Source organism: Falco naumanni, chromosome 7, assembly GCF_017639655.2.
Source record: "Falco naumanni isolate bFalNau1 chromosome 7, bFalNau1.pat, whole genome shotgun sequence".
NCBI lineage: Eukaryota > Metazoa > Chordata > Aves > Falconiformes > Falconidae > Falco > Falco naumanni.
Genome location: NC_054060.1, coordinates 50,139,286 through 50,153,534, shown reverse-complemented (window position 1 = coordinate 50,153,534; position 14,249 = coordinate 50,139,286). Strand labels below are relative to the sequence as shown.

The window sequence follows — 14,249 nt, the reverse complement described above, 5'->3', positions numbered from 1 at the left end:
ACCATCAACAGGCAGGCAGGAGCCTCACTGGCTGCAAGAGAAGGTCTGGAGCTCGGCCCACTCAGCACTTCACGAGGGACCGTTAGTACAGATGTAGGTGAGCTCCACAAGAATGTACATCAGTAGCCTTCTGACAAGGATGTACTAATTGCTAAAAGAAAAACTACTGCAGTGATAAGGCTCAAGGACACTATGATAAAATAATTGTGGTAGTGGGAGATCACGACCTTCTACTCAAATGTCTGTGTCGTTGTGTCCCCCCCCCAAAAGAGTGAATTCCCGGCTCGGGGACCATGCCCAGTAAATTTAAAATGAACTGTACATTTAAATTGAAGTGAGAAAGCAACTAACCAATAATTAGTTAGTAGGTGTAAACTTTGGGCAGAACTAACCCACTTCACTGTATAAATATGTATTGTGAGTACAACTAGGTGTGCAAGTTACGAGGAGCGATCCCCCTTGCACCCGGTGCTGCAATAAACATACCTGCTTTATAACTTAGGATCCTGAGTTATAGAGTTCAATTCTGCACGACAGGAACTTGCTGAAAATGGATACGGAAGGGATCTGTAACTGTCTCTCTTCTAATGTGCTGCCCACAGCTAAAATAAAATGGTTACAAAGGGCCCCACCCCTGCAATAACTTAAGGCACAATTTAAAGTTAATGTGTATGCTTACACACAGGCTACAGGAGCTAGAAACAATTCCAAAGCATGCACGCATGCATGCATGCCTACAGCTCTGGCTTTCCCAACCAAAAGCAAAAACTCCTGTGAAGAAACTTAGAGGCTGAAGGGGTTAAATGAAATACAACTCTCCTTTTCCTGTGCAGTAAGGATCAGTAACCAAATAGAAGCTGGAGAGCAGAGAGCTTAATAGCCACTGTTGGAAAGTGGGTTTGGGGGCTTGGCTGCAGAGTGGTGTAAGTGTAATCTTTTGCATTCACCTTTCACAGGTACACGCAGAAGGTAAGAGTTGGTTTTGTGTTCTGGGCTGTCTCCTGATCCCTCTGCCTGGATATCTATTTTCTATTAGTCTTTACAGTGCTGTTTGTGCTTTTTAAACTGTTTTTTATTTCCCACCTTTTTTTCTTTCAGTTAAAAGAGTACAGGGGAGAGGAGAGACCAGAGTCCTTATGACTGCATAATTTTATTTCCTAGGTGGGAGGGAAGAAGCCACTCTATGTATTTGGTGAACATTAATCCCTTTCACCTGCAGTGAATTACACTGAGACTTAATATAATCAAAACTGCTGTTTGTGATGTTGTGTTTGGGGGGAGCAGGGGAGCAGAAGGTACCAGTTTCATAGGACGCTGGACAAGCCCACTTGGGTCAGACATACATGCTCTGCCAGAAAGAATGCGGAAACAAGACAAATGTTAGCAGAGAGATTGACTGGAGAAACATAATTTTTGCTGGTAGGAATAAGAGCCTGTCCAGGTGCTAAGACTCTTGTAGTCACTAACTGTCACCCCTGGAGTGCTCAGCTGCTTCTGTTCATGTGCTAGCAGGTGCTAAGGGGAGGGACTGTCTCCTGATCAGTCTCCCATTGCTTTCAGGTGTGTGAGCATCCATCTGGGAGGCCCGGCCAAACGATGCTGTTAGTGTCAACAGATGTGTTTGTGAAAGGGTTGATTTGCAGGACTGGACCTCTTATCCCTGAGGAAGCTCAATGTGTGAGACAGGTCAGGAAGGCAGTGTCAGGGACCTGTCCTGGCATGGAGATGGTAGTGGGCTGGTAGCAATGTGGAAGAGCAGATTTTTCTGATGCCCTGGCGTTCCTTGTTGTGGTCACGTGGAGATAGAAGAGCACTTGATTTAAAACCTGAGTTTCAAAGCTTTGATGAAGGTAACATTTTTTTAATAGAGTTCCTAGGACTAGGAATAACTGCTGTTAGTACAGGAGCTGAGGGAGGTGGTGTGTTTCTTTAGCTCTCTCTGTAGAGACTCTAAAGAGGGTTTGTAAATACCTTTGCTTATTACTTTTGAAAATGTCTTCGCATCACTTTCAGTTAGTTTTATCCCTTCTGCAATGTACTGATGAGGGCCCTTCAACAGCTTCTCTGTAAGTTGGCTTGCAACTTCCATGTTTTCCTCCTGGCTTCTTAGAGATATACCGCCCCCTGCAATGCCAGAGCATTTCCCAGTCTCTGTAGATAGAGCAGCCATGAAAACCCATTCTTTCTGAGGTACAGTGTGTTGATGAGCCAATGTGCTAAGCAGCTGTGCGTGTTGGAAAACCTCATTCTGGAATTTTAGGACAAATGCTCTGCTGTTAGAGGGAGCAAAGGGAGATGTTTGTGATGTACAACAAAGTTAGATAGGACCATGTACCTTTGGCATGGCACTAGCTTAAACTAATATTTGTTCATGTTAGTAAATGGGATGATTAATGAAATGCAAAAAATATAAAACAAAGCAAACTTGCTCTCTCTGGAAGTTTTGCTTTCAGCATATTTTTCTGCCCGGTGTGAGATAATTGAGACTTCTTTTTCAAGCATATTTTCAGGTTCTCACACACTGTGGAACATCCTGACACCTCAGAGGTTTTTGTGCTTTGTGAGTGTTAATGCGTGACGGCTTCACAGAAGTGCTGGAGTTGGGATAGTTTCTTTGTAGCATTTGCATATTCCAAATCTGTTCACTAGTAAACAGTCCACTCTGGGTGTAGCATTTGAGAAGAGCTGTGTGATGAATGATTTGAGGTGTTTTTCAAGCAAGGATGTAGGTTTTTGTTTTCTGGTCTCTCTATGTATATATATTAAAAATACTAAGTATAAAACTAAATTGTCTTATTTTTAAGGGAAAGTAGCAATGATTATGCTATAGAGAAGTTAGAGAATGGATGATCTCAAATGTTGCTGATGTTGTGTAGTAACTTCTGGTACAGATCGTGTATCTTTGTTTTTGGGATGAGCTCTTTCTCAGATCCAGCTATTTACCAGCTTGGTAAAAGAGAATGCTGGTAGAGCTCATCTAATCTAGTTGCTTCAGGGATTATTTGCCTCACAAATTAGGCACCAAGATTCAGTTGGGGTCTCTGTGAATGGCAGTGCCCTAATTTGTGAAAGGGTTTAGGAAACAAGAAAGGAGTTATGTTATTGCTACTGGTTTTCTTGGTAGTACTTGAATTTGAGTTAAAAGAGCAATATTTTGTTCTAAAGTAACACAGATGTTCTGTTAAAATAAAGAAGCTCGGGGACAGAGCCTCTTATCTTGATTGAGGGCCTCGTCTTCTGAAGTGCGGTGTAAATACAGTGGAATTCTGTTCTGTGCCTCAGAACAGGTACGACTTGGGCTGCCAGAAGGCTTTCTCTTTGTTCAGAGGGAACCTTTAAATGTTAATAAAATGCTAACCGTTTTATTAGTTGATGTATGTACCTTGTGACTTGCCAATATACAGCAAACAGATAACTTTTTTATAAGAGGATGAGAGCTGCTGTTTTGTATAAGAGCAGCATCTAGAATACATAGGATGCAATTACAGTAGTTCTTACAATTCATGTTATAGGCTCATCGTTAGCTAAGTGAAGGGGCGTATGTTCTCCTAGTGGTATATTGATGCTCAGTGAACTCTGGAGAAAATAAGTTGCTTTGCTGTTAGGTCTGTGGGAAGGACTATACAAAACTGATGATAAACCGCTCAGTGTACCTAGCATAGCTACTAAGCCTAGACAGTGATGGATGATTGCTCTGATCCAGTACAGTGATTTGCAGCTATGTCCATGATATGATGGACTTGTCAGAAGAACTTACTTCACTGGAAATGATACTCTGCTGGATACAGTTTCACTGTCTCATTTTTTAACACTCTTGGATCTGAAATGTGATTTGTTGTAGTCCCATCTTGTCTTGGACAATGAATAATAATGAGGTTTAGATGCTTGAGAAGGGACTTTCATATAAAAGGATTTGAGTGGGTATTTACTCATATTGAACAAACCACTTGTTTATGCTTTCTCATGCGGTAACAAGCTCCCCTTCTTGACATGCAGACATGATGTGCAGAAAACAAGTACCATCCACAAATTGTTTATTTCTCTGCCTAGCCCTTAAAGCAGTAATTGGAAGCTCAGGTTTGGGCATCTGTGGGAGAAACCAGCTTCAGAGCAAAGAACTAATTTATTTTTAGATCACACTCTTGTCATTTTGCTGTGATCACACAGATGAGCATGTGCTTCCTTTGAGATCTCTCCAGGCACTGCATTGTGATCACACCCTCCTAAGATCATTTTTTGAGAAGTTAATTTGTAGCGACAGATGAAAGGTGCTAGGGCTGTATCTTTAGAGACTGCAGCCCTAATTCCACTTAGCACACATTCTGCCTCTTAAATTTGATAGTCAAAAGTTACGAGGTTGGGTTGTTACTTCACACACACATATGCACACAGACACACACACACTTTTAATTTCTTTTAGTTCTCCTCACGTTGGTCATCTTTCCCTTGTAACGTAAGTAAGCCCACTGACTTCTCTCAGGGAATTCCTGCTTCATACCACTGAAGGTATGTCTGCGTGCCTTCATGATACCTACCTGCAAACCTACATGACAGTCAGTAAGGGTGATTCCTTAGGGAAGAGGTGTAACCATACAAGTGTGGCATGCTTGGCATGTTTACAGATATATATATATAGTTAAAACTGAGTTACTGTTTGTTTGTTTTAAAGCTATCTTAAGTTCCAGAAACAATGTAGAGACAGCAGCAATCAAAACCCACATGAGGCTCAGGGTAAATACTCATGTTTTCCTGTCTGTGTTATTAGTGCACAAGCAAATTTAATTAAAGGTAACACAGGTGTTTCCTATATATACCACAAGCATGCTGTTGAATGTGGTGCTAACGTCCTGTCAGTGAAGAGAGGCTTCGATCTTGCAGAGGCAGAAAATAATTTGTATGATTTTAAAGTTTCCTTTTGAGATAAGGCTCATTTTTTATTTTTATTTTTTTAACCCCTTGCACAGAGCAGAAGATTGCCATATTTATATTTAGGATGGAATGAAGTTAAATAAAATTGGAAGTAATTTTCCAGCATGGAAATGATTTATTGTCCTAAAGATTCTCCAAAATTTTAATTGGAAGGGATTAGTCTCAGCTGGCTAACATGTTTGTAAACAGCAGCAGTGTTCAGTGTTGGGTAATATTTCAGCTTGGGCTAAATAACTCACGTAAGTGAAGCTTGAGCTGTGACAGGATAGTAGTAGTTGTTAGCCATTCCTCTTCAATTATGTTAGTGTTTGGGATGTTATATTTTTGTCATGTATTTTCTATAGGCAGTGTGCGGCTTCTTGTTGCAATGTTAATTATCTAAATTAGTTTGTGTGCACTTGTCATTATCCCCACGTGCTCCCAGATTTAATTAACAGCTAAGCACAGCGAGACTACCAAAATAGAAGGCAGAATCCTGTCTTTACTCCTTATAATAAATCTCCAGCTGCAAACCTAATAGTGGAAGGCTGGTTGCAGAAAAGTGAATCTCAGTTGGTATTACTAGGTCGACAGAAAATTGTCCTCATGGAATACTGTATTAGCTCCTGTAAAGGCCTGGCATAGTGACCACATTTACTTGGAACGTCCTGCTTCACTGACCTAAACCTTTGATACTTCACTGTGAATTTTGGAGAGTGGGAAAGGTCTGCCTCTTCCCCACCCCTCAGTAGGAGACGGCACGAAGCCTTGCTAGAACTCCTGTATGTTTCACAGTCTGCTCTTGCTCTTGCACCTGATGATGTTTCAGCTGCACTTTTGTGTGATTTTTGGTATTCAGATTAAAACTATATGACAGAGGCTGCTGTAGCTTCCCTGGGTGTTGCTGAACTTGGCATTGCTGTAGAAATCCTCTGTAAAAACATTGTCAGTCTGAGTCAGCCACAGTAAGTGATGGCCTGGTGCAGGTTCATGTGCCTGTTAGGAATCAGGCTGAAGGCTGAGATGAAAGCCTGTTGATGGAGCATTCTAGAAGATCCTTGTATGTTACCGCTACTCAGTTCTCCAGCCAGCTGGTGCTCTGCTGCTGTGCTCTTTAGTAAGCTTTTGTAACTTGTTTTCATTTGATAAGGTGAATTTTAAAGTTACTCTAACTGAAAGTTTGTTTCAGCATCTTCAACTCCTAGCATGTATTTAGAGTGAATTAATAAATCTGCATACCAATGGTAAAGATATCTCTGTAAAACTTACTCGGACAACTTGTGTCTTGTTTTTCTTTCTTCTCTCTCCTTTCCCACTGAGTCTTTTCAACCATTCTTGTATTTAAACACATGCTTATAAATATTTATCCCTTGCTTTGTATATAATCAGCTCTTTATGAATGTGGCTTATCATGTGGTCAAGGCAAAGGAGATTCAGCATCCTTCCAGTTCAACAGGCACATGCACATTAATTGGCTTACCTGCCCTAGCCCAAGGGACATCAGGCCCAGGATTTTCTTTGGAAAAATGTCAAACAAAAGATGGTTTACTATAGTTGGGGAAGAAAACATGGAAGAAGTATCTTGAATATGGTATCCTTTGCCTAAAGGTGTAGTTGCTAAAAGCTAAAAGACTTTGCTCTGAGTCAGTGGTTAAAAAAGTTTATGCCGGTGGATAACTGGGCAACATATCATCATCCTTTCTGACCTTCCACCTCCTTCAACCAAACGTCTAAAAAAAATAACAATTGAGTGAGACATTAAAGGGAGGTGGAGCTGGGAGTGGAGGAAAGGAAATTCTGAAAAGGTACAAGTAGCAGGATCACAGTGGCAACTTCTGCTTTAGTGCTGGATGTGCTAAACTTTACAATAAGCAATTTCTCTCTATATTGCAACAGGCAAATATTCATTGCCAGGGTGGCCAACCTGTGGTTCACAAGCCGTGAAAAGGCAGCTTCTGTGTCAGAGCTACCTCAGATGGGAATAGATCCACACTGGGTAATTCAAATCCCCAGCTGGGAGACAAAATTAACTGTAAGGGCCTGCTGAAGCCAATATTGCTGACTGGCTTTGCCACTTACCTGCATGTCCAACTAAATCTTATCTGGGAATAGAGAAGTGGGAAGCCTGAAGGGGTCTTTTTATCTTCTAACCTATGAACCAGTCCCTGACCCACGTATGTGGTACGTGTCTTTGGCCAAAGGATGATTTAGAAATGTGGTTCACAGGAAAACGAAGACTAGTCTGTCTTAAGCGCTAAACAGAGAAGAACCACATAGCACTGGCTGTCCAATTATTTTCAAAAAGAATAGAGAAAACCCCAGACGAATAAATCTGTGAGCAGTAGAACGCATGAAACCTGTTTTATTCTGATGTTGTGATCTGGTTCTGTAGTGTCTAAACAGCTTAAACTCTTGTTTAAGCAAGGCTTAGTTATTTGTAACATCTCTTTCAAGTTTGGATTCCCTCCTGTTGGAAAGAAAAAACTAATCATCTTTTCCCTCAAACAAAAGTTAACTTTATGCTTTTGAAACCCAGATATTAGCCAGCCGATTTAAAGTTACTTTTACATATATATATATATATACACACACACAGGTGGTGTAGGTCTTGTTTACCTAGGAACATGGATATTGAGAGGTTATTTGGAAAAGAAGCCAAGTTTAAGTAAGCAATCTTGAACCTTGTTTGTGCATTGGAAGGCAGAATTTGCACACACAAAGTAAATATAGGAGTCACGAAAACTATCCTTGATTCTAAAGCATACTTCTGGTTTTAATGAAGATTTGACTGATCTTGCTAAGCCTGCCAGGCCTGGGATAAGAGTTTGTAACTAAATAAAATATTTTTACAGCAGTTCACTGTTGGCTTCACTATAGAGAAATCTCCAAGACTGCCCATCTGTCTTCTAGACCTTCTATTTGTTAAGGCAAGAGCTTCTTGTGGCAATTCAAATTCTTGTGGGTTCACTGTTAAGCCCTGAAATAAGGATGCTTATCCCAGTTTCCAGTTGTGCTGGAGTTCTTGTGTTCTGTCCAGAGTTATGAAATTCCATCCATCTCCTTTGTGGCCCTCTGACCCTCCTGTCGACGGTGCCGGGAAGAAGCAGGTGCTGTGGAGACAGCTCAGAAAGGGCACCAGGACATCCTTTCAGAAGTTTCTGAAATTTCCACAAACTACGATTTGATCCATACTGGTTTGGAATAGAAATAAAGGTCCTGAGCTTGTAAAGTCAGATTCAAGTTTGGACTCCTCCAGTGTTCAGAGGAGCTTGAGTCAGTGTCTGTTAGAGAACACAGCTTCATAGTCCAGGTCTGGACTGACTCCTTTTGAACAAGCTTACAGATGGCTGGAACCAGTCGCCACCTCAGCCCTTCTGGTCATCTAACCTGAGCAGCTAATGCCAGATGTGGTTGGCTAGACAATCTGAATCTCTTCTGGTGTATGGAATGGAGGTTTCAGCTGGGCATACCTCTAGTTCTGGTCATTCCTTGCTTATTATGAACTGATTCTTACAGTCCCTCTCACTGAGATAACTTCATATTTTAGCACTATGGCAGGAATTCCTCCATGTGAGCTTTCCAGCAGCTGTTCTGTATCGTGAGCATAAAGTCACCATTTCCCCTCAGGCCTTGCTGCTCTTTCTGGGTGGGGGTGGTGATGCTGCTGTAGCACAGAGTGGGAAAAGGGAGCTGGGGAGGGTTGAAGAGGATTGAAGAATGGCAGGAGGCACAGGGTGCAGCAGCTGCTGTTGTTACAAGCGAAAGAACTGTTGAACAGTGTCCTTGTCATTCCTTCCCCCACACACTCAGCCCTCAGTGAGAAGAATGGCAAACAAGCAGAACAAACGTACACTGCTTTATCCCAGGTTCCACCAGGAGTGAAAGAGCTGTTAAATCTGGAAACAGAACGTGACTTTTTTTCGAAGGTTTCAGACAGGTTCCCCAGTCTCATTTGTATTGTTTGTGGTTGAAAGAAAGGCAGAAGGGATCAACGCTCAATACTACATCCGAGGAAGCTTTTAAAATAACAAGTTTGTTGAAGCTCAGAGAATCAGTCGCAAGATTCGTTTTGCAGTGGCAGAAATAAAAGAATACAGAAGACCCTGTTCTTCCTTCTGGCCATCTTTCCTGGAGGCTGTTGATTAGTTCAATAGGGCTGGGTGGTCTAAACTTCTAAATGCTAAATCTGGGACATGTGACAGCAATTCCCATGCAAGTGCAGTGGCACAAAAAATGCAGGCAAGGACCAAAGCTGTAACCTCTTGCTGTTTTGATGCAGGAGATTGTCCCAAACATCGGTACTGTCTCTAGTTGTCTCCTTAGAGAATCTTTATATCTGATTTGGCTGAAAACCTCCGAGATACTAACTACTTGGAGAGTGGAGGCACTGCTAGCCCTGGTGAGCTGCTTCTCTAGCCTCTTCTCCAGGAGTCTCACGTGGTCTGGGCCCAGGTCCCTGTCTGCCTTTTGGCTCAGATTCCAGGAGGAGTTGAGCAGGCATTCCATTAGCAGCAGAGCAAGGGATGTAATTTCCACAGCCATCTCCACGAACCTGAGAGGTGCCTAGAGTGGAAGATGTGAGAGAGGGATGCTGGGGAAGAGAGAGTCTTTTTCTCTGGGCAGTAGGAAGAGAAGCTGATCAATTGCAAAGGTTCACCTCTGACAGCAACACCACTCAAGGAAGATGATGTTCTCACAGTGCCCCTTGCTAGTGGTGCGAAGACGTTATAAGCTGCTTCAGGAAAGCTTTGCTGTTTGCATTTATGGACCTTGTAGCAAAAGGGTCTCTCCTGGCTGTCCTTCCCCTCTGAAAGAATTTGGCAGTTGGATAGGGCTGTGACACAGATCTAGCCTATGTTTTGGCTTTTGGCCTCTACAGCATAGAGAGTATACTTGATGTCTTGTGGAGAGCATCTCCAGGTTGTTTCTTCCTTGACTTGATTGAGAATAATAGTAGCAGCATGTGGGGGTGATAGAGGGTCCATGGTATTCCCACAGTTTCTTAAGAACTAATGCAAAATCAATTAAAGTCTCTTCATATAAAAAGCTCCTATAACTTCATTTTCTTATGAATCATGTGATTGGCACTCATTATATATAGAGAGAAGCTTATCAGTGCTTGTTTCCCAGTTACATTTTCCCTGTTCATTGCTGTTTTGCACACAGAATTTGGTATACCTGGATTTTTGGTATTTAGTAGTTTTTACATCTGAAAGGAAAAACATTAAAGAACAAGCTTTTTATTCCCAGCACTATGAATGTTGGGAGTGTCAAAATCCGTGGTATATATGGACTTAAAGAGCTGCAATAAGCTGTGGTTCAGTGAAGCCTAGCACTATGAGAAAATGGTTGCCCATCATAACATAACCTGAAATATGCAAGTGCTAGATCAGGCAGGTTTCATTTTGGGTATACTTTGTTTCTGATTTGATGTTCTCAGGCAACAATGATCTTATATCAATATTACCATTGTTAATGGTGATATACATTCTATATTTTGTTTATGTTTTATAGGCCAGGCTACAAGATCTCTATATATGAAGTTTTAATATTAAAACAGGTGTTGTTACAATGATTGATGAAATAAACATTTCTTCCTTGATGCTTTTATGCACTGCGAAAGGAAGATTTCTCCATCTTTTCATTTCCTTTTCCTTTCCCAAGTTAGTGAGAAGCTTAGACTAGATAAAACTATGCTAGGAATCCATCTCTTTCTTGGCTCAATAGTCACGAGAAAACGGCCATGAGAAACAGGCAGTCTGTAGTGGCTGAAGTGGCCATGGTCACAGCTGTAAATATTGGTGAGCAGTGGTTGGTGTGGGCTTGGTTGCTGCAACTCAAAAGAGAAAGGATAAAGTAGCAACAGGCAATGCACCAGTGAACTATTGTGGTCCCAAGTATGCATAATGCCCCGATTTTTAGGAACTGTTGTGTCCTGCTGTATGCTGCCATACCAGTCTGTGTGGCCTGATCTTTCTAGCTCTGCAAAAGGGATATAACTACTGGTGGTTGAATCCAGCTATAGCTATCTGTGATGAACCGTAGCATTTTAAACAGACATAAGGCTTCACCAAGCCACACAGATTGAATATAGAGTACAGAATCATCAACTGTGAAATTTGTACCTTGGGTTGGTTGAAAACACTGCAATCTCAAAGTATTTTATCATGTGTATATGTTAAAAGGGTGGGAGGGCAGACATGCAAGAGCATGCATCTTTCACTGTGCCTGGGGATGGTGTTCTTGTAATACCAGAGGAAAGTTCAGGGAAATATTTGCACTCCGTAATTACATCCTGGCTCTCTATGCAGGGTAATTTCAGTCTTTGCAGTTGCCTTCATCTAACCAGGGAGTGTAGTGATAAAGCTGTTTTTCTTCTCTTACCTTTCTTTTAGTTCCACCTCCATTTTTACTGTGTGGTATCTCAGCTTTTCTGCCATACAAGTGGCAAAGCAGCAAGCAGTTCTGATCAATAATCTTTCTGTTCCTGCAGGCAGAAATGAAGAACTTGTTCCTTCTGTTCCTGTTAGCGATGATGTCACCTTCTGCATTTTCTGTAAGTAAAAGCTATTCTGAACCCTTACAAGAAATGAAAATACTTTTGTGAAGGACTGTCAACATCTGTAACTCAAGTATTTTGTAAAAAATATTCCTGAAAGAGCTAAAGGATTCAAGTCATCAGGCCTACTGTGGTATGTATTATGAAAAGTCTAACGTGGCAATTAAATAAAATTCTGGTAGTGCCTTTAGCTCTAGGGGAGTCATCTGCAAAGCAATAATTGCTGTCTTCTACTTCAAAGCTGTTGTCACTTGAAGTAAAATGAATGAATCTTTGGTTAGCTGGGTTTTCTCTTCTCTTTAGTCTTAGTGGTCTAAGCCATATGGTTTAGCTTTACGGGGGGAGGTAATCTTTATGTTAAACTAATTTGATATAGTCAGAAAAAGAATGCAGCTATTAGGAACTGGGATTCCTCTTCCTTTCTGAGAGAAGTAGGATTTTTCTGAAGTAAATGCAGCTTGAGAACAGTTTCTCTGAGTTTAACTTCAGTTATATTAATGAGTTGGGCATCTGAGGTAAAAGGTGAACTGCTGAGTAGAGCGGAAGTGTTAGCAAAGGAAGATGTGATATGTTTGTTAGGTGTAAAGGAACAGAGAAGGGGGGAAAAAAGAGGTAATTATCACCTGGAGTAAGTGTTTTATGGGAGTAGTGAGGAATTATAAGTAGGCCATTAAAATTAATGAGTCCATAACTTCTAATCTCTGGTATGATTATGATTTTCTGTTCCCAGATTCAGCATTTGCAAATGGTTTCTAGGCCTTCTTTGAAGATCAGGGATGAGAGGCCAGAAATCAAGCAGAGTTTGTTAGTCATCAATAGATTTCCTGTCTTACAGATGGAAATATGCTTAAATGAGATCTTGCTGTCTCGCATCTAATAGAAGATGGTGCTGTATGTTAAAAGAACCAGAATTGGAATATACTATATTCAATGCATCTGTTCACCTGCCTATCTCCAACCTGGTGATTATTTTGGAAGGGAAATGACAGAAACACTTTGCAACTGTGAAGGCTGACATATCTCTGTAGCATTAGACTGTCCCCTGCATGCAGTCAGTAGCTCCTCCTAAAGCTGTGCTGAATGGAGGAGGTTTTCCTTGGCTACCACTTAATTTCAGTTTCCCTGAAAAGCTGGATCCATCCAAGCCGTGAGGAAGTAGGAAGATCCAGCAGCACTGAGGCACTGTGCTGTGGTAATTATCTCATTTTTTTTCTGGGAGGGAAGAGAGAAATGATGTTGCTTTCATATGGGCCATTCCTTACCAGGTGCTAATGCAAGTAGGCTGAACCATAGCAAGAGACAGTTGGCCTGAGAAAGCTGGAGCTGGCAGGACTGGTTGTAGCGATGGCAACTGACGTCTGTGCTAGATCAGGCTATGCATCAAAAGAGTAGTGGAGCTGCTTCAAGTCCCACAGGTGGAACAGTTCTGGAAAAGCAGTGCCTGCATGCCTCTGTGTCACTGCTGCAGAAAAAGAGTGGTAGCCCTGCTGCTATAAATGCAAATTTTGTACTAATGTGGTGGGAGAAAGAAAGGGAAGGAGAAGGTGAGGCTGAAAACTGAGACAGGGAATACTGCGTGGTGGGAAAGTAAGTTGGAGAATTGCTTGCTGTTCTACACCATTCTCCACTCCTTTAGGGCTTCACCTGAGAAGGCTTACTGAAAAATAATTTTAATCCATGTCATGTGGCATTGAAAAGGTTCTTTGCTGTCCTGTTCTTTTGTAATTCCCAGTGGCAGAGGTGTAAGAGCTTGTCAGGTGGCACGGTGCATTTCCCGACACTGAAGGAGACACATCTCCTTTAATGTACAGTAGCATATCTCCAAGAAATTGAGGCTCTGTCACTTTAACTGTGCTAAATACTAGATCCAGAGCAGCCTTGCAGCTGAGACAACAGTAATTGTTCCAGTTTTGGTTTCAAATAAGCTGCCAGTGTAGCAGCACGAGGGTAGAAAGGTGGGTCACCTCCAGCTATACAGTGAATAGTGTACACCCCGAGAAGGAAGAGGGCAGAGAAATAAAACCAGGGGAGAGGCACAGACTAGTATGTGTGGGGTTTATTGTAACAAACCGCTTACCTCTTAGATCCATCATGTCCACCAATGCACAATGATTGCTTCTTGGACACCTTTTGTCTGAGAAGCAGGAAAGCATGAACTTGCAAACATGCAGACTGGTAGTGCTAATGGGAGCGCAGCTATAACGTGTGAACTGCAAGCTTACGCAAGGATGGAGCAGATGGGTCTACAGAGATTCAAGTCTGCTTCTGATTAAAGGGTGTAGATTGATGCCTGCTGTTTTTCATTTCTTCTCCTACTTTTGGAGTGGAGTGGTTGAACTTGTTTTTACTTCATTGATTGTTAGGCTAGGGAAAGCAACAAGCAGAATAAGGGCAGAAATATTGACAGGGCTGACACTTTAAGAGCAGCTGAGGCTGTTGCCTAGGTCTTCTCTCTGCTCACAGTCTGAGGGTGGTTGGTTTGTCTGCCAGATGTGGCAGGAAGCATTATGGAGCAAGAGAGGGACTGCTGCTTGCCAAAGCCACTGGCTGCTGCGGACTTCCTGCCTGGTGTCCCATCCTCGGTGGGACCCACTAGACTCTTCTTCCCTTCTTTCTTGCTACAATATGGAGAGGTTCCTACCATACAGCACCTGTGGTGCCTGTCCCTTTTCACCAGGCTTTGAAGGATCTGGAGAAAGAGGCCACCCATTACTTGTAGCTCCTTTATTGTTTGCACTATGGTAGTACTGGAAACTACAGCTGGATGGTCAGGAGGAGTTGT

General features: G+C 42.0%; 1 protein-coding gene across 4 annotated transcripts in view; it reads left to right on the top strand.

Moving 5' to 3' along the window:
* PAPLN (papilin, proteoglycan like sulfated glycoprotein) overlaps positions 1–14,249 on the top strand; it is a 55,622-nt gene that overhangs the window by 2,287 nt on the left and 39,086 nt on the right. For 2 of the 4 annotated variants that reach the window (XM_040602480.1, XM_040602478.1), the window contains exons 1-2: positions 824–969; positions 11,402–11,464. In XM_040602480.1, coding sequence (XP_040458414.1) covers positions 11,408–11,464 — 57 coding nt within the window. In that variant the 5' untranslated portion in view covers positions 824–969; positions 11,402–11,407. Of the gene's footprint in view, positions 1–823; positions 970–11,401; positions 11,465–14,249 lie in introns of those variants that run through there. The other 2 variants (XM_040602482.1, XM_040602479.1) reach the window with 2 other exon arrangements.